At 39.8% G+C, this 27807-nt stretch overlaps 1 protein-coding gene across 1 annotated transcript; it reads right to left on the reverse strand.

The window, feature by feature from the left end:
• Positions 1 to 72: 72 nt before the first annotated feature.
• Positions 73 to 27695, reverse strand: LOC119732304. Its single transcript, XM_038205763.1, has 16 exons — positions 27209 to 27695; positions 26889 to 27053; positions 25357 to 26748; positions 23622 to 23837; positions 22785 to 22898; positions 22024 to 22277; positions 19653 to 19881; positions 12206 to 12412; positions 11382 to 11602; positions 10958 to 11069; positions 9067 to 10632; positions 8783 to 8941; positions 7746 to 8660; positions 7409 to 7624; positions 1386 to 6566; positions 73 to 89 (listed from the first exon to the last, which is right to left on the reverse strand). Exons 1-16 carry the CDS (start codon positions 27693 to 27695, stop codon positions 73 to 75), a joined length of 11451 nt encoding a protein of 3816 aa, XP_038061691.1.
• Positions 27696 to 27807: the final 112 nt, after the last annotated feature.

Consider the following 27807-nt stretch of genomic DNA (forward strand, 5'->3'; position numbering starts at 1 on the left):
AGAAATTGCAAATAAATTAGATTAATGCGAAAACATTACGATTGAGAAAATGAATGGTTGCAAATCATCTTTTCACAGTACAACTACAGCTGAAAGTGGGTCATCAAGGAGAAGGTTATCAGACAGATCCAGTTCGACCAGATTTGGCATTTCACTTAGTGACGCAGAGATCTGTTCAATGTCCCCATCACTCAATAAGCACTCCCGTAATTCCAGCCTTTTTAGTTGTTTCAGGCATATTAAGTCAGACCATGTTCTTGAGCCAGCCAAAGCTTTATTTCCAGACAGATCCAGTTCAACCAGTGTCGGTATGTCACTAAGTAATGCCGCAATGGGTTCAATGTCTTCGTATCTCAATGAGCAGCGTCCTAACACAAGCTTTTTTAGTTGTTTCAAGCATTTTAGGTGAGACCATGCTTCCGAGCCAGCCAGAGCCTCATTTCCAGACAGATCTAGTTCAAGCAGGGTTGGTATGTCACTTAGTGATGCAGCGATGGGTCCAAAATCTGAAGCTTCAAATGAGCACTTCCGTAAGGACAGCTTTTTTAGTTGTTTCAGCCGTTTTAGGTAAGACCATGCATCCAAATAAGCCAGTGCTTCATTTCCAGACAGATCTAGTTCAACCAGGGTGGGTATGTCACGTAGTGATGCAGAGATGGGTTCAATGTCTTTATCACTCAAATTACACTCCTCTACGACCAGCTTTTTCAGTTGTTTCAAGCACTTTAAGTGAGACCATGCTTCCGAGCCACCAAGGCCTGTATTTCCAGAAAGCTGCAGTTCAACCAGGGTAGGTTTGTCACACAGTGATATAGCGATTTTTTCAATGTCTACATCACTCAATGAGCACTCCCCTAAGACCAGCTTTTTAAGTTTTGTCAGGCACTTTAAGTGAGACCATGCTCTTGACCCTGACAGGGAGGCATTTCCAGACAGATTTAGTTCAACCAGAGTTGGTATGTCACTAAGTGATAAAATGTTTTCATCACTCAAGTAACATCCCTCCAAGACCAGCTTTTTGAGCTGTTTCAAGCACTTTAAGTGAGACAATGCATTCCAGCCAGCCAGTGTTTCATTTATTGACATATCTAATTCAACCAGAGTGTCACTAAATGAAGCAGCGATGTGTTTAATATCTTGATACCCCAATGAGCTCTGTTGTAATTCCAGCTTTTTCAATTGTTTCAGGCACCTTAAGTGAGACCATGCACCCGAGCCAGCCAAGGAAATATTTTCAGACAAATCAAGTTCAACCAGAGTTGGTAGGTCACGAAGTGATGCTGCGACGTGTTTTACATCTTCAGCTATTAATGAGCTTTTTCGTAACTCCAATTGCTTGAGATGTTTCAATTCCTGCAATACAGGTGACCAGTCAGCTGCTTTACCACAAAGATCAGAGAATCCAATAGCCACGTCAACCAGGTCATACAGCTCGTCGATGGTTACTTCAACTAAGTCACTTCTACTTGCTATTGCTTTTAAAATATTTGCCACATCAGGACCTCGAAATTTACTTGAAGAGAGTTGCAGTCTTATGCCATTTCTGATTTTAACTATTTCAAAGCATAAACCATCACATGCACTGCAATACACAAGACTTGGCACAAAGCCAACAACAGCAGCAATACATATCGCATCCTCTACTTCTAAACCACATCCATCTACTGTCAGCATCTTGAGTCGTGTCAGCTGCTTTAACGTAGATAATGACACACTTGAGCCAGCCAGGGGATTCCCAGACACATTCAATTTAACCAGAGTGGGAATGCTACTCAGTGATGTAGCAATGTGATCAATGTCTGCAAAACCCAAAGAACACTCCTCTAAAGCCAGCTGTTTAAGATGTTTCAGGTGCTTTAAGTGGGACCATGCATCAGAGCCAGCCAGGTCTTTATTTCCAGAAAGATCAAGTTCAATCAAAGTTGGTATGTTTTTAAGTGATGCAAGAAAGTATTTAATATCTTCATCTATTAAAGAGCAGTTTCGTAATTCAAATCGCTTGAGATGTTTCAGTTCCTGCAATGCAGGTGACCAGTTAACCGCTTTGCCACTGAGGTCGTCAATATTGTCAATAGTCAATTCAAACAAGTCGTTTCTACTTCCTATTGCCCTCAAAATATTTGCCACATCACTACCGCGAAATTTATTTGAAGAGAGATGCAGTCTTATGCCATTTCTGATATCAACTACCTCAAGGCGTAAACCATCAAGCACATGGCAGTGCACAACATTTGGCATACAACCAACTAGAGCAGCAATACATATCACATCCTCTACTTGTAAACCACAGTAATCTAGTATCAACGTCTTCAGTTGTGTCAGCTGCTGTAACTTAGACAATGACACGCCCGAGCCAGCCAGGGAACTGTTTCTAGCCAGATGCAGTTCAACCAAAGTCGGTATACCAGTCAGTGATAAAATAATGTGTTTAATATCTTCAACTTTTAAAAAGCAGCTCTTGAACTCCAATCGCTGAAGATGTTTTAGTTCCTGCAATGCAGGTGACAAGTTAACTGCTTTGCCTCTGAGGTTACGAATACATTCAATGGTCACTTCAACTAAGTCACTTCTACTTCCTATTGCCCTTAGAAAATTTGCTACATCAGGACCTCGAAATATACCTGATGAGAGATGCAGTCTTATGCCAGTTCTGATTTTATCTACTTCAAAGCATAAACCATAATCCACATGGCAGTTCACAAGATTTGGCATACATCCTACCACAGCAGCAATACACATCGCATCCTGTACTTCTAAACCAGTGTGTTCTAGTGTCAGCGTCTTAAGCTGTGTCAGCTGCTGTAACTTATACAATAAAACGCCCGAACCAGCCAGGGGGTTTCCAGATACATTCAATTTAACTAGAGTAGACGTGCTACTCAATGATGCAGCAATCTGTTCAATGTCTGTGCCTATTAATGAACAGCTTCGTATGTCTAATCGTTCTAGACATTTCAGTTCTCGTAATGCAGGTGACCATTCAGCTGCTGTACCACTTAGTCCTTTAACATTATCAATAACCACTTCAACTATGTCACTCCTGCTACTTATGACCTTCACAATATCTGCCACGTCGGTACCAGTGAACATCTGACTATAATTAAAAAGCCATATCTCCAAACCGGTACCATACGATGAGACTCTAAACACATCATTGACAGTACAGTGGATGAGCGTTGGCATACAACCAACTAGGGTAGCGATACTTATCACATCCTCTACTTTTAGATCACAGTGATGTATGATCAGCTCCTTTAGTTGTGTCAGCTTCTGTAATTTAGAAAAAGACATACCTGAGCCAGCCAGGGAATTTCCAGACACCTCCAGTTTTACCAGAGTGGGTGTACCACTCAATGATGCAGAAATGTGTTCAATATCTGTGCTTATTAATGAGCAGCTTTTTAACTCCAATTGCTGAAGATGTTTTAGCTCCTGCAATGCAGGCGACCAGGAAGCTGCTTTGCCACCAAGGCAATCTATATGTTCAATTGTCACTTCGATCAAGTCACGTCTATTTCTTATTGCTCTTACCATATTTGCTACATCAGGACCTTGAAGTTTACTTGACGATGAGAGACGAAGTCTTATGCCAGTTCTGATTTTATCTACCGCAAAGCATGAATCATCGCATACAATGCAATACGCAAGATTTGGCATACAGCTAACTACATCAGCAATACATATTACATCCTCTACTTCTAAATCACAAAAGCGTAGTGTCAGCTCTTGAAGCTGTGTCAGCTGCTGTAATATGGACAGAGATACACCCGAGCCAGCCAGAGATCTGTTTCCAGATAGATCAAGTTTTACTAGGGTGGGCGTGCTTCTCAGTGATGTAGCAATGTGTTCAATGTCTGTGCTAATTAATGAGCAGTTTATTAAGTCTAGTTCCTCCAGGCATTTTAGTTCCTGTAATGCAGGTGACCATTCAGCTGCTGTACCACCAAGTCCTGGAACACAATCAATGACCACTTTGACTATGTCACTCCTGCTACTCATGGCCAACACAATATCCTTCGCGTCAGTACCAGTGAACATCCCACTCGAGAGTTCTATCTTCAAACCCGTATCCCATGGTGAGTCACATGGTGACACTTTTAACACATTATCGACAGTACAGTGGACAAGCTTTGACATACAACCAACTAATGCGGCAATGCACTTTACATCTTCTATTTCTGAATTACAACGGTCAAAAATCAACTCGTGTAGGTGCTTTAGTTCCTTAAACTGAGAAGTCCATAATGCTGCTGTGCCTTGCAGTCCCTCAATTTCTGTCATGTACAATTCAACCAAGTCTGTTTTGTTAACCAATGCCTTCAAGATGAACTTTATTACTGTACCATTTAATGGAAGCTTCCTTAGGTGCAGCCTAATACGATATCCTACATCTATATTTATCGATATATTTTTCGAATTTAGTTCTAGCAAGTTTGGCATATCACTTAATGATAGAGCAATTTGCTTTGCGTCATCAACTGTCAGAGAACAGTTACCTAGCCTTAATTTCTGTATATGTGTCTTATTTAACTGCGGCATCCATGAATGCAGTGAACCACTTAAAGCTTCATTGTCCGAAAGGTCAATTTCAGACAGCTTGTCAGCCTTCCCCAACAATGATGCAATGTCTGTCATAATGTCAGACGATAAAGAGCATCGCTGCATGTTGACAACAGAAATCTTAGGCATGTTGCCAATGACTACTGCCAGATCTTTACTACACATTTCCAAGCTATGGCGACTAAAGTATAATTTCTTAACTATATCAAGGTATGCGTTGCCTGTGTACTTTCTCTGATTAGCAACATGTTTGAGAAGCCATACAAAGGAATTCACATCATCACGGCTTTCAAAATGATCCATGTTCATTGTTTCCCTTATGACTAAATGTATGAATGCCTCTGACAACATATTTTCTGCCTGACTCTCAAAGTAACAATTCAAAGCCATGTTCCATGAACGGTCATCACTGTCATCACTGATGAAATACTGATTACAAATAATCTGATGACTGATACTATCATCACTGATACTCTCATCACTGATACTCTCAGTATACATACTCTCATTTTGAATACATGTACGCCAACGATAGATCCTCTTCTGCAACATCTGCAGGACTTTAATAGTGCATGCTTCATTGTCGCCACAACAAAAGCGCAGTAGATAGTGAAACTGCTCGCCATCAAGTTTATCAAGATTCTTTTGAAATTCATCAGCGTCTGATTTTTGTAGACTTTGCAGGTAAAACGCAGCAGAGAACTCCTGAAATGTTTTGTGGATAAACTGTATGTTGTTAAGTGTGTCCAACCCTCTTAAGACCCTCTGGCTTGTAAGGATGCCAGCCTTCAAAGCTTTATCAAGCACGTTTTTCTCAAAGTCTCTTTCTTGAAATGAAAGTCGCTGCACTGGAGATACCAGGCCATTGAAAGCAATCTCTCCAATGGCAACAAGTATCTCTGGTATTTCCTCCTCCGGTATATCTTTTCTCTTGAATATATAACGAATAGCCTGGTCATATAAGCGTGACATTGTGTCCGGTAGTGTCGAATGTTGTCTCCATAACAAACACATTAATAGAATCAGCATTGGGCTGCAGGCTAAATCAAGTAGGACAGATGATGATTGAATGGTTTGGAAAAGAGAGTGAGCATCATGAGGGCTTTTAGAAAAAAACTTTCCCAAGTAATTTTTAATATCTTCCTCAGAGAACCCCAACACCTTCACATGGGTAAAAGGTTTTCCAACCGGTGGTTTGCTGACCGGTGATCTACAGACCAATGTGCCATAATGAGAGGTGCGGGTTGTTATAACTACATCAATGTCTGCTCCAACCTTTCGGTTTAGAATTTGCAGGATGGATCTGAATGATTTACTATCAAGTTTGGTGGTCATCAACTCATCAAAACCATCCAGAAGAATGAGCACCTTTTTAGGATTCTTGAAAATAAAGGTTTTCAGGTGTTTTTTGTCGATTATGTTTGGATCGACGAGCTGCTCATATAAAGAGTCAATCAGATCTGCAGTTTGTTCCAGTGCACTCATTCTCAGAACAAAAACAAGCTTATATTTCGCCAAAGGGCCAGATAAGCCACTTGCCCAGTCGTAAGCAATTTTCCCAATCAGGGTTGTTTTCCCCAGACCAGCCAATCCCTCATAAATTAAACGATTGATAACAAAACCTTCTTCGTTTTGAACAAGGAAAGACTCCTGATATGTCACCTCCTTTGCCCTTTCTTTATTCAGCCTCTGTCCTGATTGATCACCACCTTCATCTTTATCATCATCATCATCATCATCCAGTTCCTCATTATCATCATCACTAACTAATCGTAAATTTGTGTAAATTTTCATGATATGCATCATGTCATCATCAACCCAGGGAATCATTTGCACGTAACTGCCTGTGGTCTTGTACACCTTTTTAAGTGCCTCTTCGCACAGATCCGCTGCCGCATCTGCTGCTGCATCGGTGGCTGTACTAGTATCTTGACTTGTTTGTACTGATTGACTGTTTACCTCAGGTTGGATGTACTGTACAGGGCGCTGATCATTTCCCATCGCTCCTGTTGAAAAAGTGAATTCACGCACAACTTTTTGGAATAGTTTTTTTTTTTACTTCCCGAAATATGTCAAAAAGAAATATGGACCAGGGTTTACAAGATAATGAAATTTATCAAAATAGGGATCACGTTAATCTGTAAACCACAAACCAGCCTCTTTTGTTACACCAGCCCCTTGCCCACCCCCCTGATTATGCTGTATATTATGAGTTATTAATTGTGATTGAATACATGATCTGTTTTATTTTATTTAGTTATATCCTTTGACATTTCTACAAAACTCTCTTTGCAATTTAAAACAAGAGTTTGCATATTTGGTGGGGGGGGGGGGGGGGGGTTCCGCACACATATCATAAACCTAAACAATAAATCAATTGGTAAATGAATGTGTGTTGTAATTAATTTCAGATATATGATTTTCGCCATGTTCGTTTTAAAAATTAAAGTTTTAAATTGCCAAGAAAGTTTCGTGGAAAAGTCAAAAGTCACTTAATAAAATAAAACAGGCCATGTATACAATCACAACTAATAGCTCATAATATACAGCATAATCAGCTGTGGACTTGACTAAATTAAAGGGTTTTTTTTCTCATCTGAATGTCGGAATGTGTAAGGACCGAGACATTTTGTAATAGATCAGAAAATCCAGGCCTGGTGAAGGCCTGTGTGCTTATACATTTCAGATTCAGTAGCATTTCAAATGACTGACATAAATTTATATCGTACATTATCTGCAGTATCCAATCTGTGTGTCGTAAAAGTAAACCCAATGGCCAAAACTAGGACTGCTGTTTCTGGTAACCTTAATGAAGGGATGGCGTCTTGAATTCCTAAAACTATTTTACCTGACGTAGCTTCCTGATGAACTGTCACATTTTGGTTGAATTCGTAATGGAATGTATGCCCAGACGACGATCCTAAAAACACAGGATTACAGCTGCCAGGGACATTGACGTCCCCTGTTTGTACAGTTTGTTGAATGGAATCAGATGTAGGAGTACACAGAGTAGATGGATGCTGCATTGCTGGCTGAACCGCTGAAGGTACTAGATCTCGAACTGCTATAATATAGTGAGGAAAAAAGTTGAACACGAGTTAGAATAAACTCTCACAATCTATATGTTGATTAAATTACTTATGCAATGGTCAACCTTACAACCTATATAGATGTTTAATTATCACCTTGCATTTGTTCTGCAGACAAATTGCCCTTGTGAAGTTGATCAGGTTGAGGTTTTTCTTGTGCAGATGTCATCACCTCTTCTTGAGGGCGCTGTTCTCCTATCGTTGACTGTATATTTGGGTCGGGCCCGTAAGGATCATCATCCCGCTCCTGTCTCATTCTCTGATTCTCAGGCGACGTACTTTGTTGGGTGTTCTGTTTGCTGACTTCTGCCACTTTATACTTATCTTGCTGAGGAAGCTGTGCATGATGACTTGCTTGCGTCTGTTGAATTCCCTGATTCTCACGTGTTTCTATCTCTTGTTGAGAACTCAGCTCATGTCCGAGTTTCCCAGGTGATGCTTCACTCACTTGCTGGAAGCCCCGCTCTCCGACCCCTGGCTCCTGCTGAGCTCTTTCTGTCTCAATAATCTGTTCCTGCTTTATTGCTCGTCTCTCAGGTACTGTTAGTCCTTGCTGACAGCTCTGTTTGACGAGTTCTTGTTTCACCTTTTGACATTTTGTTTCTTGTTTTTTGAATTGCGGTAGTGTGTCTGGACCATCATCTTGCTTGTATCTCGGTTTTGAGTGCTCAGGTGATGTCATTGTCTGTAGTTGTGAACTTTGAGGCCTATGTTTCTGATGTCTGTTTAGATCATCTGTTTTAAGTCTGTCTGGGCCATAATCCTCCTGGCCCACTCCTTGTGTTTCGGATGATGATATCTCTTGCTGATTGCCTGCTTCCTCAGTTTTCTGATCTTTTGGTCTCTGTTGGTCTCTAAGTGCAATTCCCTTTCCTTGTTGCAGGTTCAATTCCATGACACCTGCAACATTCTGATCCTCTGGCTGGAGTCTTTCAAGATCAAGGACCTGAGAATCTCCATCCTCTTGTTTCTTCTCAGGATTTGTCCGTTTCCTTCTTGTCCTCCTCCTTCCTGTGTGTAAACAATCAGATAAACAAATATTGTTTTTGTTTCATGAGCAATATATTTGACTCCAAAATCAGACATTGGCAATTTTATACCACACACATATTTGTACATGTATTAGATTTAACCTTTTGATCGGCTGCCTGATGAGGTAGTGACTGATGCTGAGACAGGGGAACTTCCTATGTCAACTTGCTGTCTATCGCTTGCAACAGTCTTTTCCTGTGAATGTTCAGCTTCACTGACAGCCATTTCTTGTCTTTCTATATTCCTTCTTGTCCCAGCAACTGATGTATGAAAATAAGATTTTGAAACTGATCACTTGAAATGGTGGTTTGTGAGAGGTTCAATGAAATATAATTCAGCTGAAGCAGCAAATTGCCATATATATATCAATTACTGAAAGTGTTACCGGTCTCTGGCGAGGTGCTAGCGTAGCCAATGGTTGCCGATGAACAGGAATTTCCTGGATCATGTAAGATCTGTTGCTCGGTATCATCCAGGCTCTTCGTATTGGTTTCTGCTTCAGGTGGAGATTTGTTGTCAGCTGTTCTTTTCCCTTTTAGTATCCTCCCGGAATAGTTGTCATTCCTTGACTGTTTCAGTTTCTGTTGTTGTGTCTCACCTGATGGGTGGACAGTGGGTTCAATAACTGCTGAGGACATGGAAGAATCCGCCGAGCTATCTGAGTTTTCTTCTTTTCCACGGCTAGTCCTTGTTTTGGAAGCTTTTCTTTTTCCCTTTTGTAGCCTTTCAGAATTGGAGTCTTTTTTTGGCTGTTGTAGTTTCTTTTCTTCTTTTTCACCTGATGGGTGACCAGCGGGCGCCTTATCTGCAGAGGAGATGGAAGAACCCGCCGAGTTCTCTTCAGCAACTGGGATTGTCCTTGTCTTAGTAGCTTCTCTTTTTCCCTTTTGTCTCCTCCCTGAATTGTCTTTCCTTGGCTGTTCTAGTCTCTGTTCTTCTGTTTCCCCTGATTGGTGGCCAGCGGGTTCTTTAACTGTTGAGGAGATGGCAGAATCCTCCGAGTTACCTACATTTTCTTCACCGTCATGGCTTGTCCCTGTAATAGGTGCTTTTCTTTCTCCGTTTTGTATCCTCCCTGAATTGTTGTCTTTCCTTAGCTTTTCTAGTTTGTGTGTTTGTGTTTGCCCTGATGAGTGACCAGTGGGTGCCTTAACTGCTGAGGCGATGGAAGAATCCTCAGAGTTATCTTCACCGCCAAGGCTTGTCGTTGTTTTGGTAGCTTTTCTTTTTCCGTTCTGTCTCCTCCCTGAATCGTTGTCTTTCCTTGGCTGTTCTGGTTTCTGTTGAACTTGTGTTTCCCCTGATGATTGACCAGCGGCTACCTCAACTGGTGACGTGATGGAAGAATCCTCTGATTTATCCGTACTGTCTTTACCCCCACTGCCTGTCCCTGTTTTGGTAGCTTTTCTTTTTCCCCTTTGTCTCATCCCTGAATCATTGTCTTTCCTTGGCTGTTTTGGTTTATGTTCTTGTGTTTCTTCTGATGGTTGAATTGCGGGTGTATTTACTGCTGAGCAGATGGAAGAGTCCTTATCCATGGTTACTTCACTGTAACGGCTTGTTCGTCTCTCGGTAGCTTTTTGGTTTTTCTTTTGTTTCCTCGCTGAATCATTGTCTTTCCTTGGCTGTTCGATTTTTTGATCTTGTGTTTCCCCTGATGGGTGATCAGCACGTGCCTTAACTGCTGAGAAGATGGAGGAATCCTCCGAGGTATCCACGTTTTCTTCATCGCTAAGGTGTTTCCCCGTCTTGGAAGCTTTTCTGTTTCCCTTTTGTCTTCTCCTGGAATGGGCTTTTCTTGGCTGTTCTAGTTTCTGTTCCTGTGTTTCCCCTGATGGGTAACCAGCGGGTGCCTTAACTGCTGAGGAGATTGAAGAATCCTCTGAGTTATCTGCATTTTCTTCACTGCCACGGCTGGTCCTTCTCTTGGTAGCTTTTTTATTTGAATCTCCTAAAGGTAAGATTATGAACACAGGTATATCAAAATTGGCTCACAATTCCAGACAGTCAGATGGTTTATCAAAGAATGACAATGCTACAAGTAGGTGAGTAGTTCTATCATCATTACCTTGTCTAATAATAGGAGTTTGGAGAATCACTTTGTCTTTTTTTCTGCTGGATTCTTCACTAAGTAAAGATTTTCAAAGTGAATTATGACTAACCCACAATTTAACCGACTCTTTTATCTACATAATTGACTCTCTACGCCTAAAGAGGCGACACTTTATGCCTACAGAGGTAACTGCACTAGCTTAATCTCTGCGTATAAACTTCACCTGCTGATTTCTGTTCATCATCAGCTCCGCCCATCAACCCAGACACTAAGCGTAGCTCTATGTTGGTGTCTTGCTGAATTCCAAGTTCTTTGAGGGACATTCCATCCTTGAGCTAACATAGGGGGTTAAAAATTACCAAAAAAAAATCTGTCAGGATAACAAATCTGTTAAAAAGAAATACCGACAAAAGTGAATAAGTAAGATGCTGTGATTAATACTCTGAACAGGATTGAAAATAGGAAAATTGGAGAAATTTACTTGCAACAGAAAACAAAGAAAATCTGTCAAGATAACAACTCTTTAATGATGACATACTTGCATAAACAAATATGTGGGATGATGTGCATACTTACTGTAAAGAGGATTGAAAATAGGTAAATTTGTGAAATTTACTTGAAACAGATTTTACATGACTGTACCATACCTCGTGGTTTTTCCTCGTATACAGATGTTGTTTCTTTGGTTCAATCCCCAGTTTGTCTTGTAGTAATCCTTTCAATGCTGAGATAGTAGTGGACGGATGCAGTTGCAGACATACAGGTGATCTCAAAGAACTCATCAAAAACAGCTGAATTTGGGAATCTTTTTTCTCTTCACAAGATGGTTTCTTGTCAGCAATTGTTTGTTTCCTTGTCTTCTTTCTCCCTAGATGAAAAACAAGAAGCACATTGTTTTCTTTGACCTATTTGCACGATTTGGCTTCAAATGAAAATTTAATGAATAAAATATTCAATTGACCATCAAAGTTCACAAAGTTAACCATCTGTTGAGAACATAACTGAAGATCAGTATTTATGTGAATCAGAAGTGCTAATAATTGAGGTGACAGTCCATAAAAAGACATCCATTGAAATTTCGTGAATGGGACACTTGCAATTACAAAAGGAAAGGTTAAACATAATGACAATCAAACGTTTTGATTGATCACTTCCTATTTGGTTGAACGTGTCAATGAGTACTAACAAAATAATTTATAACACATGCATATTCATAGTCTTCATGGGGGGAAATCATATAAAAAATAGGATTGACTACTGTATCAGCTGCTACATCAGATTTGAACAGATGTATAAGGCACCTGCACTATTAAGCAGGAGGTCGTGGGTTCGAGTCCCACGAGTGAGCGTGTGAACTTTGTTTGTTTGGGGTTTTTATTTAGGGGGGAGCAGCTTTTGGACAGCATTAATACAATACTTGTGAAAATATATCAGTGAATGGCAAATTCCATTATTGGAACAGAGAATTTACCTTTTGATTGGTTGTTTCTCTTAGCAGTGGTCTTGGCTGATGAGGAGACGGTGGAATCCCTTGAGTTGACCAACTTATCTTCAGTTTGATCACCTTTGCTTGTTTTATCGATGGCTTCTTCTTTGGATGAGGATTTCTTGGCAACATTTCGGCCTTTCCTTCTCTTGCCTGAATTGTTCTTAGTCTTGCCTCTTCTGTCTACTTTCCCTGCAGGTAAACAAACATATAAAAGGCTGTAGCTATATTCTTCAGCAAGCGAAAAAGAATACTTGCATTCAGATCGTCTTTGATTCCAACAAAAAGCTAAACGTGAAAATCTACGTCAAAATACCGAGATTTACCAGGTTTTTTTGTCGAGATGTAAGATTCCCCAAAGGCGTTCGAAGGATCTCGCTTTTTGTCATCTGAGGAAGTTTGTTTTTCAGCCTTAAAACAATTTTAAGCAACAGAATGTAAAGGGCAGGACCGTGTAATTCGAAAAAGTTTGAAGAGGACTATCACAGGGAGTTTAGTTCCCTTACTATCTTTCAACCAAGTTTGTTTATCAACAGTAATTACGCCAGTTACTTTTCGGATGGCTGCAAATGATGGACTATAGCTTTAAGAAGCACCGTAGGAAAATTTAAATTAGTAGTTCGTTTTGTTATTCAGCGCAGCGCGCACAAGTATTGGAACGACGCTCACGCGCGCGGTTGTTGTAATTCGTCGGATCAGTGCGCGACGTCGCGTATAGCTGCAATTCAAAACATTTCAAAAAATGATTCAGTAACTTTTGATTTGAATTTGAGATCTTAGAATGCTGTTTTTCTCGGAATGTACAGCTGAAGCTTAGCTGAAACTTCATCAGGTTAGTTGCTCAGTATCCTTCATTAGATTTTGAACTCTTTTGTTGCTTCAAACGAACAAAATGCACAAATTACAGATGGACTGTAGCTTTAATGGTTCTACCAAAAACTTAAATTATGAAATACAATTAAACCTTAATTTAATCAATCAAGATCAAAGTTTTCTTGCACCATTCAGCAAGCAGGCATGTGTTTAAGATGAACACAATTCACAATCATGTTATAAAAAAACTTTGAACAAAATTAACACATTTTACAAGCATGGTTTAAAAATATACTTTTAAATGTCCACTTTACCTGCATTCTTGATCCTCTGTGGAAGTACTTGAAACAACAGACTTGGGTGGAATGGATTCTTGGCAGGACCTGGGAGATAACAGTACTGACTGAAACGCCTCTTTCTTGGACTTGCGGACTTTCTTCTTTCTCGTGACCATCTTGGCCAGCGAGTGATTATTGATGTGCCGAGCAGCTCTCTTGGCATCCTCCAAGTCAGAAAGGGTCCTCAAAGGTTGCAACAAAAAATCCCCCTGGATATTGATACAATTATGACAAATTTCAAATTGAAGGATGCTCATAATTGTTACATGATTTGTCAAATAAAACAGGAGGGCTTTAAGAAAATGCATCGAAGTGATACACTACCACATCTAATTTTTGAGAAGGGGTATGATAGCCATGGAACAACGAATATCAAATATCTACCCTCCTCCCTCCCCTCCCCTCCCCTCGCCACGCCCCACCCCAACCCCAACCCCAATCCACGAACAAGGTATGTCCATACAATTGCTGACAATACAATCGTCTAAAAAAATAATTCCATGTGGTTATTTGAAAGGAAAAAATTAAACAAATGTTTCTATAAATGAGGCAAATATAACTACATTTTAACTGTAGCCTTGACAAAGTAAAGTCAACAGAAGTTAGTGAATAGTGATGGCTCAGATGAACTATTTCAAGCGGGGAAGTATGAAGAAAAGCATTTCTGTCCGATCTTTAAATGCCATATAGAGCACGACAAAGACCGATAGTACTTTATTTCTTAGAAAATATCCACAATGCTTACCATTTTTCTGTCTTTACGACCAGATTTGTCACCCGATCCTGTAAATTGAAGGAAGCGTCGCAATTTTAGCAGCTGCGGGAATTCCCCTTTTGTCACTGATTATTTTCACGTAGACAGTACAAAGGGTGCATTAGCAAGGTTAATAATTAGTCAAGATCATTTCCTCTGTGAAACGTTATTTACCGGACAAACCCGCAAACCCGAATGAGCGGTAAAGACCTCAAGTCTGTTTTTACAGTCAAAATACGACACATTTACAAACATTTCGTGAATATAATCCCTTGAATTTAAATTTACACAAAACGTGCGCCCCTCGGAATTTCCAGCTGGCAAGTCAATCGAAATATAATTTTGGTAATAATTCATACTCCCATGAATAAAAATGACACAAACAAAACGGGCATACGTTTGAATTTCTAGTCGGGCAAGATCGAGTCGCTACTCCTTAGAAGTTAATCACGATGCCAATCTCAAGTCCAGCTATTCCAATGACTGTAACAACACTCCTTATTTAACATTCATCTCCTGCCTTTTAATTCTGACATTGCTTGTGATTGTCTTAACTATATCTTATCTTACTTTAAATCACTTTTCAATTTAATGGCATTGTTACATTTATGGAAATATCAGACTAGGCACAATGTACTTGTATTACCAAAATTCTTTATTTCCATTGACCAAAGTGATTTGATATTTAATAGCAGTACAAATACGATACTTTTAGAAATAAGGAGTCTCTAAGTCCTTATTTTTATATTTTTCTTATAAAAAATGATGGAATCAGTAAAAAAAAAAAAATCTTTCCAACGAAATTAGATTACACTGATTTGATAGATCATTATGTAATTGTATGTTGACCTGTAACATGTTGGTTTCCACTAAGTTCATTTGACAAGCTTAAAACAAACAAAAGCATAATGCAAAAAAGAACCTGTTGAAAAAGGCTTTTTTTACCAGGAATAATTATATTTCGCAAAGGATGCGAGTTTATAGTTCACAATTTGACCATCTTCTTCACATGTGTATTTGCTCTGAACACATAAACAAATCTTAATCATTGGCAACAGCTGCTCTGATATGATTTAGTTCATCTTTTTTTAACATATGCTGTCCCTGATCTTCAACAAATTAAATTTCTAATCTGTATGTTTCAATTTTGAAACATGTATCATTATTGCTGTGAAAAACAGGGCTTTAAGTTTGGGTTGCCAATTTTTGATCCGAAAAAAATTAAAGAAAATAAAAAGATAAACAATAACGTCATAACTATAGCATTAAAGTGGAGTTTTTTTATTTGATATTTTTTTCGAAAGTTAATAACAGATCATGCTACAAAATAAACCAGTATTTGTCGTAAAACTTTAAACAAGCACTTTAACAAACAAGGAACTTGTAGGAATGCCAAAAAACAAAACCCAGGCAATTATTTTTGCGTAAGTTTCTTTTCTATAAGTTCCACTGGTATCAGGAAATGCCTTCCAATGAAGAGAGTGTTATCCGTCTCTCAAGAAAAAAAAGTTGAAAACGAATTAATTAATCATAGTAATTGAAAATAATAATTGTTGTCTCGTGCACATATTCGCATGTGTACTCATTTCCAATTAAGTCCGAGATAATCATTTTAGATAACACACTGCCTGACGAAGATTGTATGAAGTAGTGCCAACGTTAAGTTTCAAATATCAACAATATATTAAAAGGTTACTGAATTTTATCATTGCTTGTAAAGATTACAATGTTGAACATTTCAACCGACTTATTTAAAATCACAGTTAATAACAATGTTTTCTGATGCGGTACAATTATGCATTCACTTGAATTCCATTTGTGAAGATCTTTTGGTGCCATAATAGCATGAACCACTATATATATTTCAACTGACCACAGAGACATTTCTGGCATTTTGAGCAATCTAAGCAAATTAGGAAGAACGGTTTCGATTGATAAGGCTCAAAGAAAGGACCGATAACGAGGGTAAGCCCATCACTACTATACAATCAAGTGTAAAAGCTGTTTACCATTTCAACACTACAACCTAGTCAATGTTACATTCCCATGGTGCTTTCAGCAAGCTACACATATTTCACAACGTATTGATCATCCACTCAAATACACCTCTCTGATCATACCAGCTATCAATGTATACAAATATGCCTTTTTCCCAAGGACTATGCCAGTTTGGAACAGGCTTCCACCATCTGCCGTTCTACACATAGCCCCATCCGCACAGGCCTTCCAAACACCAGCCATCCCTGCCATCAGAGCAATGCAGCCTCTTTATGGCAATATTGTCCTGAAAATTCTTTCTTTCTTCTTCACCTGTAAAAAGTACACCTTTTATTTCATTTTCTTTTTGTTTTCTCTTTTTGGCACTTTATCCATCTGGCTGTTGAAGTCACCTTCTGCACAACATTAGTTTAGCCCAAGTTGGGTTGCGATGGGATTAACCTACCAATTAAACACCAAGTACCAAGTGTGTATGTGTATATACCCTGAGGACAGACACACAAAGGGAGAACACCAGATTCTTTAATTGTTACCCTCGAGAGTTCATCTTTTGTTGAAACGGGAAAGACAATGCCTTGTGCATATGGGAGGTCTCCTAAAAAAAGTTAAGAGTACAATAAAAAGAGGGACATTAGGAGGTCCATGATCGAAGGTGTTTACAGACTTGTGTGGGTGGGAGGGCCGTCAACTAGTTATGGGGATGTTTTTCATTGTTAGGGTAATTAGGAGCGAGTTGTGAGGACTTTCTTCCGTCCCTATAGCGTCTTTGGACCCAAAGTACATGGAACAAGTCAGGTGTAGTCCCTACAGTTACAGAACAAGAATGGATGTTTGTGGTGTAAATCGAGGATTTCCTATTGTTCCTCATCATCGAACTTTTTTTCATACCTCAGCTTTTTTTTTGCAACAGTTCCCATTGGTTTTGTACACGTTTTCTAATCGAGGTCGAGTTCTATTTGACTCCTGTTCTGACGCAAGGATGTTTCAAGTGTGTCCTCGATTTACACTATTACAAACTGTGTGGTCATGAGTCGGTTGCCTGTGGGCGTTTTCCCATGAAGCAGGCAAGCCAAAGCCTCATCGGGAATGCACCTCAAGCAAAGACAGCTCACGCGGCTTGCTTGCCTAGCTAAAATGAAGCAAAAGAGAATAACTGGCTCACTACAGGGAAAAAAAATGAAAAGGATAATTATAAAATGCTCATTCTTCCTGTTTTACCATTCAAAAAGACTGCACAGATGTGCTCTAGGTAAAAACATTAGTATTTGAACAGCTGGGATGAAGACAATATTCATTTTGAAATTGACAAGGGTAGGTTGCACGTAGAAGAAAAGCGAGTTAACATTTTCACTGCTGATGAAAATTTATACTTTGATGTCCAGATTCTGTCTCTGTAAAGCAGCTACAGCTAAAAGTGGGTCATCAGAGGTGAAGTTACCCGACAGATCCAGTTCGACCAAATTGGGCATTTCACTAAGTGATGCCATGATGGGTTCAATGTCTGCAGTACATAATGCGCACCTCCATAGGGCCAGCTTTTCCAGTCGTTTAAGATGTTTTAAGTGAGACCATGGAAATGAGCTAAACCTGAAATGATTTCCAGACAGATCCAGTTCAACCAGAGTTGGTATGTCACTTAGTGATGCAGTGATGAGTTCAATGTCCGCATACCTCAATGAGCATTCCCTTAAGACCAGCTTTTTCAGTTGTTTGAGACACTTTAAGTGAGACCATGCACCCGAGCCAGCAACGGAGTTGTTTCCAGACAGATCCAGTTCAACCAGAGTGGATATGTCGCTTAGCGATGCAGTAATTTGTTCGATGTCCAAGTCTGTTAATAAACACAAAGACACATTCAGCTTTCTCAATTCTTGCAGGCATTTTAGATGACACCAGGCACCGGACTTAGCAAGGAATACATTACTAGACAGGTTTAATTCAACCACAGTCCGGGTTTCTCTCAGTGATCCAGCAATGTGCTCAATATCTTCACCTTTTAATGAGCAACAGCTTAGGTCCAGTTTCTCAAGATGTTTCAAGCACTTTAAATAAAACCAAGCACCTGATCCAGCAAAATCTACGTTGTAAGAAAGATCCAAATCAACCAATGTGGGCATTTTACTCAGTGATGCAGCAATGTCTTCGATGTCGTCGCTTCCTAATGAGCAGCCTTGTAAGACCAGTTTCTTAAGATGCTTCATGCACCTTAATATATTCCATACACTTGAGCCAGAGTATTTTCCACACAGATCCAATTCAACCAATGTGGGTGTGCCATTCAGAGATGCAGTTGTGTTGTGTATGTCTTTCCAAAACGAATCGCATGATCTTAAGACCAATGTCTGAAGCTTTACACAAAGTTGTTGAAAGGCCAACTGTGGGCAAACCAATTGCTTATTTTCAGACAGATCCATTTCAACCAAAGTGGGCATATCATCCACCGATGTAGCTATATGTTCCATGTCTTTTCCTGTCAATGAGCATGACCTTAAGACAAGCCTGTTCAGTCGTTTCAGATGAGACAACAAGTGAGACCACAGTGCGCAAGAGCCAGTCAGGGATTTATTGCCAGATAGATCCAGTTCAACTAGAGTGGACGTGTCTCTCAGTGAGGTAGCAAGGTGTTCAATATCACTGCTCTGCAATGAGCATTTTATTAATTCCAATCGCTTGAGATGTTTCAGTTCCTGCAATGCTGGTAACCATTCAGCTGATGTTATACTGAATGTGGAAATATCTGTCAAGATCACTCCAACCAAGTCAACCCTCTGTTTCATGTTCTTCAAAATATCTGATAAGGTAGAACCATCAGACTTACACCCGGAGAGTTTTAACCTTATGCCACTACTGATTAGTCCTATCTCAAATGTATCACTAACACGACAACGCACAAGATTTGCCATACAGCCAACTGATGCAGAAAGGCATTTTACATCTTCTATGTTATAATAATCTGTTGTAAACCCCCTCATTTGCTCAAAGTTCTGTAAAGAAGACAATTCATCTGAGCCAGCCAGATTTCCAGTAAGATTCAGTTCAACCAGAGAGGGCATGTTACTCAGTGATGCAAACAAATGCTTAATATCTGCGGGAACTAATGAGCAGTTTCGTAAATTCAATCGCTTAAGATGTTTCAGTTCCAGCAATGCAGGCGACCATTCAGCTGCTTTGCCACTAAGGCCACTATGACATTCGATGATCACTTCAACTAAGTCACTTTTACTTCCTAGTTTCAGCAGAATATTTGCCACATCAGAACCTCGCAATTTAGGAGAGTAGAGTGTCAGGCTTATGCCATTTCTGATTTTAACTATTTCGAAGCTTAACGAATCATGAAATGCACGGCAATGCACGAGATTTGGCATACACCCAACGGTGATAATGGATAACACGTCCTCTGCCTGTAAACCACACAAATTCAGTATCAGCTTCTTTAGTTGTGTCTGCTGCTGTAACATAGACAATGACACACCCGAACCAGCCAGGGAATTTCCAGACAGATCCAATTTTACAAGACTGGATGTCTTACTCAGTGATGCAGCAATGTGTTCAATGTCTGTGCCTGTTAATGAGCAGTTTCGAATGTCTAATTGCTCTAGACATTTCAGTTCTCTTAATGCAAGTGACCATGCAGCTGCTTGTCCACCAAGTCCTTCAACACCATCAATGACCACTTCGACTATGTCACTCCTGCTACTCACGGCCTTCACAATATCTACCACGTCAGTACTAGTGAACATCTGACTCCAGAGTTCCATCTTCAAACCAGAACCACATGGTGAGACTCGAAATACATTGACATTACAGCGGACAAGCTTTGGGATACAGCCAACTAATGCAGCAATGAACTTTACATAATCTGTTTCTGAATCATTATAATTTCCAAGCAAGTAAAGTTCTGTCAGTGTAGACGTATTATAAAGTGATTCAGCAATGAGCTTAATATCAGTGCTTGATAGTGAACAACGGTCAAACGTCAATTTTTCTAGGTTCTTTAGTTCCTTGAAATGAGAAGTCCATGATGCTGCTGTGTCTTTCAGTCCATCAATTGCAGCCATGCACAATGCAACTGAGTCTGTTCTGTTAACCAGTGCCTTCAAAATCAGCTTCATTAATGTACCATCTAAGAAAAGCTTCCTAAGGTCCAGCATAATACCACATCCTTCTGGACGTATAGAAATACTTCCCAAATCACTCAGTTCCATCAAATTTGGCATTTCACCGAGTGACACAGCAATTCGATTCACGTCATCACCCGTCAGAAAACAGCCTTCGAGCTTCAATATCCGTAGTTGTGTCTTATTTATATGCGGAATCCATGAATGCAGTGATCCACTTAAAGCTTTATTGTCCGAAAGGTCTAATACAGACAACTTGTCTGTCTTACGCAGCACCGATGCAAAGTATGTCATATCATCAGTAGTTAAAGAGCATTCCTTCATTGTAACAACAGAAATATTAGGCATGTTACTCATGGCCACTGCCAGATCTTTACTACACCTTTCCAAGCAATGGTGATTGAAGTTTAATTCCCTAACTTTGTCAAGGTACCTACTGCCTGTGTTCTTTGTCTGGTTAGCAACATGTTTGAGAAACCAAACAAAGGAATTCACATTATCACGGCTCTTGAGATAATCCGTGTATAGTGTTTCAGTTATGACTGAATGTGTGAATGTCTCTGATAACAGATTTTCTGCCTGACTCTCAAAGTAACAATTCAAGGCCATGTTTAATGCTGTGGTTTTGATCAATGTACTCTTGTCATTGATTTTCTTTTGCAACATCTGCAAGACTTTAATTGTGCATGCTTCATTGTCGCCACAACAAAAGCGCAGCAAATAGTGAAACGTCTCCGGGTCATCAAGTTTTTCAAGATTCTGTTGAAATTCATCAGTGTCAGATTTTTGTAAGTTTTGCAGGAAAGTAGCAGCACAGGACTCCTGAATTGTTTCATGGATAAACTGTATGTTGTTATGAGTGTCCAAACCTTTTAAACCCTTCTGGCTTGTGAGGATGCCAGCCTTCAAAGCTTCATCAAGCACACTCTTCTCAAACTCTTTCTCTTGAAATGAAAGCTGCTGCAATGGAGACACAAGGCCATGAAAAGCAACTTTTCCGATTGCAACAAGGATATCTGGTTTTGTCTTGAATATGTATTTTTGAGCCTCAACAAATAAGCGTGATATTGTGTCTGGTAGTGTTGAACATTGTCTCCATGATAAACACATTAACAGGAGCAGCACTGGGCTATGGGCCAAATCAAGAAGGACATCTGATGATTTAATGGTTTTAAAAAGAGTGTCGGCATCATAGGGGCTTTTAGAAAAGAACTTTCCCAAGTAAGTTTTAATATCTTGCTCAAAGATCCCCGAAACTTTTACATGGGTGAAAGGTTTTCCAACCAGTGCGCTGCTGACCAATTTGCCAATATGAGAGGTGCGGGTTGTTATAACCACATCAATGTCTGCTCCAACCTTTCGGTTTAGAATTTGCAGGACGGATCCAAATGATTCACTATCAAGTTCGGTAGTCATCAACTCATCAAAGCCATCCAAAAGAATTAGCACCTTTTTGGGATTCTTGAAAATGAAGGTTTTCAGATGATTTCTATCGATACTTTTTGGATCGATGAGCTGCTCATATAGAGAGTCAAAGAGATCTGCAGATTGTTCCAGTGCACACATTCTCAGAACAAACACAAGCTTATATTTCGACAGAGGGCCAGATGAGCCACTTGCCCAGTCGTAAGCAATTTTCCCAATTAGAGTTGTTTTTCTTAGACCCGCCAACCCTTCATAAATTATTCGATTGATAGCAATACCATCTTTGTTTTTAATAAGGAAAGCATCCTGATACGTCACCTCCTTCCCATCTTCATGCCCCCTCCATATCATTTTTACCTTATCAGTGACTAATCTTAACTTGGTATATATATCCATTATATGCCTCATGTCATCATCATCAACCCATGGAATCATTTGCACGTAACTACCCGGGGTCTTGTATGCCTTCTTGAGTGCCTTTTCACACAGATCTGCTGCCGCATCTGCTGCTGCATCGGTGGCTGGACTGGTATCTTGACTTATTTGTACTGATGGGCCGCTTACCTCAGGTTGGATGTGTGGTATACGGTGCTGATCATTTCCCATTCCTCCTGTTGAAAAAGTGAATTCACGCACCATGACTTTGGGGAATGGTTTGGGATAAAAATGTCCAAAATATGTCAAACAAAAATATGGACGGGTGTTCATGAGATCACTAATGAAATATGTTAAAATAGGGGCCACTTTAATCTGGAAATCACACTCTGGGGAAGAAAGTTTTTTTCAAAAAAATTATGGGGTTTTTAATCTCTCTAGCTTTTGTCACACCAGACCCTTGTACTGTTTAACACGAGCTATTAATGCTTTTGTTTTGATTGCATGTGTTCTATTTTATTTTGTAATTGATTTTGTCTTTTTCATGAAATTTTCTTTACAATTTAAAATCAGTACGAAATGTACATAAAAGAAATTGGAGCAGCGGAGTGGGGGTTCATCCTTGCCGTACACATAACCCTGTAAAATGAATTTGTAAATGAATGTAGTTGGGTGGGAAGAAGTGGGTATCGTGCACCCTCGGAAATCAACTTCAATGACCAACTTATCTTCAGCTTGATCACCTTTGCTTGTTTTATCGATGGCTTCTTCTTTGGATGAGGATTTCTTGGCAACATTTCGGCCTTTCCTTCTCTTGCCCGAATTGTTCTTAGTCTTGCCTCTTCTGTGTACTTTCCCTGCAGGTAAACAAACATATAAAAGAGCTGTAGCTATATTCTTCAGCAAGCGACGTAGATTTGCTATGTTAAAAAAACCAAAAATGTCCCACTTATTGTTTTCATGCAAATTAGTGCCGCCATTACCGAAAAAAATCTATTTTTCACTATATATTGGCCAATATTGCAGATAACTGAACGAATTTGGTGTCTAAACCCATGTTTTCAAGGTCTGAGATCACAATAAAACTATTCCGCAAGTGACCACATGTGTCTGTGGCATAGAAAAATTCAAATTAGTGCCGCTAATGCTGGAAAATAATGTTTTTTAGCATAACTCGATCGGCAAATATAGCACATAACTACACAAGTACGGTGTCTAATCCTATATTTTGAGGGGCAAGTATCATTAGAAGACCGTTCACGAAGTAATGTGTCTTTGGCACTATGTAAATTCTAAAGTGCCGACTTGATTTTTATCCCATATCTCAGCCAATATTGCAGCTAATGTCGACAGAAGGGTTTACGAAAAGCAGTAATGATCAAAGTTGATTTTAAGCCATCATATTCTAATTTGGCTGAAATTGAATAAAAGATTGGCTGAAAACCAAATTTCCCATAAACCGGCACTTTAGAATTTACAAATTTTCATGGCAAAGACACACATAGTTGTAAATTTCAATAAGAGATATTATGGCATCTTGAAGTTATATCTTTAAACAGAAGTATTGAAGGTTTATTTACCTGACGTAACTCCCTGATGATGAACTGTCACATACTGTTTGAATTCGTAATTGAAAACGTTCCCTGTAGTTGTACCGAAAAAGACAGGGTTACAGCTGCCAGCGTCTCCCACAGCTTCAAGAGTAGGTTGAATGGAATGGGACGAATGGCGAGTACACGGAGTAGATGGATGCTGCATTGCTGGTTGGAGCGCCGAGGGTACTAGAGCTCGAACTGCTATAGTAATAAGGAAAAAGGTTCTTCAAATATGATTATTACGAACATAACATAAGTTTGTTGTAGCAGCTTTCATGGCATGATAAACTTGTACACGTCCACGTCAAATTTCCGGTTTGATGATGTCAGCAGTTAAAATGTTGAAACTGAATACTGAAATAATTCAGAGCGGATAAATGTTCGTTATGATGTGGAAAGAAAGCTTCTGGAATTATGGAAATTATAAAGAATGTTTAAGTGTATGTATTAACGACCACTTCCAGTTAAATGACACCTTAGGATTTTGAAGCCCGAAGTCAACATTGTATATGGCTATCGTGATTTTGTGGAAACAATCTTTGGACTTTCATACTTATTAGATGGTGTGCAAATATCAGTGACTCGCATTGACTCCATCATAAATTTGACTCGACCCGACTTGACCTACTGACTCGACTCGACTCTAGTCACTTCCTTAAAATGACTCGACCTGACTCAAGTCAACAAATTCAGTGACTCGTTACGGCTCTGGGGATAGGCCATTGGATCTTCCCTTCTGAAGTCTGTGGTGTTAACTTATTTCTGTGACGTCACACTATTGTTAAAAGTGTAGATTACTTGTACGAATGTACAGTTTACTGTTGATAGTTTTAAAATCTACAGTTTTTGTTGTGATGACATGAATAGCCTCTGCAAACAACTCCATGTATAAACGGGACTCAGGGGCCTACTAGATTTTTAAAAATCACAGTCCACTTTAAAATGAAAGAAATGAACACTTCAATTGTACTTAAAAATGTACGAATTCCGAAAGAGTTTTTCGAACGAATTTGACATGTACCTGATTAAGAGAAATAGCCTACTATTTTAGTTCTTTGATTTTAATTACACACAATGTTCTCTTTGGATTTTTCAATTTGCCAAGCTGGTACTTTTAATTTTATATGGTGGCGTTTATCAGTTTTAACTTAGGGTCAAGTGTATAAAGTATTCTTCTTATTGAATTTTCAAATCTGTTTATATTAATTTGTAGGCTTTTTTATATATTTTTTTTAAATGTATTATCTTTAAATCTTCATTTAAACTCTTTAAACTCGCATAAAAAGGAATCAGTGGATATCCCTTGGTCAAAATTTATGTTCACATCTAGTCTTAACCCATTTAATTTTATTTTTATTTTATCACTGACCAGTGATTAAAAATGGACTCGGCAGAACGAATCTACAGTTCCTCGTCCATTCTCCTTAACAGAAAAAGAGTCGATTTTAAGGTTTGAAATTTTCCAATAGCCCAAATGCATCACGTAATAGCACTCAAAAACGAGAACAAACAGCACAACAGCTTTTAATGAACGTCTTGATGTATTGTAAGCGCGCCAGGTTGCATAAGATGTACATCTGTGTAATAAATATCATCCCTAGTGCCATGTGGTGTCCTGCCTCCCCCCCCCCCTTTGAATTTCCACGGCCAGGCAATTAGGATTTTGGTCATCCCCTATCCCCTACTCGCCGGCAAAAATTTAAAACACCGCGTCAATCACCTTGCATCAGCTCTGTTGACAATCTCTCTTGGTGAAGTTGTTCAGCTTGAGGTTTTCCTTGCACAGATATCATCTTTTCCTTAATAGAGCTCTGCTTCTGGTCTCCTGTTTCAAGTTCTGACTGTATTTCTGGATCAGGCCCGGAAAGATCATCATCGCGCTCCTGCCTCATTCTCAGACGCTCAGGCGACGTACTTTGTTGGGTGTTCTCTTTGCTGACTCCTGCCACTCTCTGTTTATCTTGATGAGGATTGTGTGCATGATGACTGGCTTGCTTAACTCCCTGGTTCTCACGGGTTGCTATCCCTCGTTGAGAACTCTGCTCATGTCCGAGTTGCTCAGACGATGCTCTTCCTACTTGTTGAAAGACGTTTTCTCTGATTCCTGACTCCGGCTGAGGTCTTTCAGTCTCCTTAATCAGCTCGTACCCTATAGATTGTTTCTCAGGTAGGCTTACAGTTATACCATGTTGACAGCTCTGTTCCACAGAATGTTGTTCTTGCTTTTTGTCTTGCAGAAGTCTGTCTGCACCATCATCCCGCTTGCTGCTTAGTACTGTATCCTCAAGTGATGCCATCGTCTGTGCTTGTGAAATGTGATGCTCAGGTGATATAAGTAAAGGTTGGTGGGTACTCTGTTCATTGACCCCTGCCACTTTCTGTGTATCTTGACGAGGAATGTTTGCATGATGACTTGCTTGCTTCTGCGCAACTCTTTGGTTCTCACATATTGCTATCACTTGATGAGAACTCTGCTCATGTCCGAGTTGCACAGGTGATGCTTCTCTTTCTTGATGGAAGCACTGATCTCCGATCCCCGACTCCGGGCGAGGTCTTTCCGTCTCATTTATCCGCTCATGGTTTACGGCTTGTTTCTCAGGTACTATTTCACCTTGTTGACAGCTCTGTTCCACAGCTTCTTGTTCTTGCTTTTTGTCTTGCACAAGTCCGTCTGGACCATAATCCTGTTTGCATTTCAGTGTTGGATGCTCAGGTGATGTCATTGTCTGTAGTTGTAAACTTCTGGTCCTCTCTGTCTGATGTATGTCTAACTCACGAACATGATCCTGTCCCTGTCTTTGGTGTTCTTTTTGTGACATTTCATAATGTCTGTCCGCTTTAAGTCTGTCTGGACCAAAATCTTCCTGTCCCACTTCGGGTGTTTCGGATGATAATATGTCTTGGCGATTGTATTTTCCCTCAGTTTTCTGACCTTTTGGTCTCTGTTGTTCAAGTGCAGTTCCCTTTCCTCGTTGCAGGTTCAATCCCATGACACCTGCTAAGTGCTGATCCTCGGGCTGGAGTCTGTCAAGATCGAGGATCTGAGAATCTCCCCCATCCTTGGCTGGATTCTTCTCAGGATTTTTCCGTCTTCTTCTCCTCCTCCTCTTCCCTGTATGTAAAGAATAAACAAAATTGATTTACACAATAAGACGAATTTGTTTTTGTTCAATGAGCAATGTATTTGACTCCACTAATCGACAAGGGCCATTATAGAATAAATAACCATGCATAAATATGAAAAGGCTGTACTTCTCGATCGGCTCACTGATGAGGCAGTGACTGATGTTGAGACAAGGGAGCTTCCTGTGTCAATTGCAACTTGCTGTCTGCCGCTTGCAACAGTCTTTTTCTTTGATTCTTCAGCTTCACTGCCAGCAGTTTCTTGCCCGTCTCTCTTTCTTATTGTTCCAGCAACTGAGGTATGGAAATAAAAACCTGAAACAGATCACTTGAAATAGTGCTTTGTTAGAGATAAGATTCAGATTCAATAAAAGATAATTTAGCTAATGCAGCAAATTGCCATTTGTGTGAGTAATTACTAAAAATGTGTTAAGGGAAGAGAGTGTTACCAGTCTCTGACGAGGTGCTAGTAGCAGTACCAACTACTGCCGATGAGCTGGAATCCCCTGAATCATGTAAGATCTGTTGCTCTGTATCACAAAGGCTCTCCTTATTGGTTTCTGTTCCAGATGGTGATTTAATGGCAGCTTTTATTTTTCTTCTGCCAGAATTATTGTCTTTCCTTGGCTGTTCTGATTTGTGTTCTTGTTTTTCCCCTGATAGGTGAGCAAGGGGTACCTTAACTGCTGAGGAGATGGAAGAATCCTCCGAGTTGTCCATGCTTTCTTTGGTTTTTGCTCCAGATGGTGATTTATTGGCAGCTTTTCTTTTTCTCTTTCGTCTTCTTCCAGAATTGTCTTTCCGTGGCTGTTCTAGTTTCTGTTTTTTTTGTTTCCCTTGATAGGTGGTCAGCGGGTGCCTTAACTGCTGACGAGGTGGAAGAATCATCCGAGTTGTCTGCATTTTCTTCACCGCCACGGTTTGTTCTTGTCTCATCAGTAGCTTTTTAGCTTTTTTCTTTCTTTTCTGTATCCTTCCAGAATCATTGTCTTTCCTCATCAGCTGGCTTATTTTCCGTTTTTGAGTTCCCCCCGAAGGGTGACCAGTA

This window comes from Patiria miniata, unplaced genomic scaffold, assembly GCF_015706575.1.
Source record: "Patiria miniata isolate m_02_andy unplaced genomic scaffold, ASM1570657v1 HiC_scaffold_24, whole genome shotgun sequence".
Taxonomy (NCBI): Eukaryota; Metazoa; Echinodermata; class Asteroidea; order Valvatida; family Asterinidae; genus Patiria; species Patiria miniata.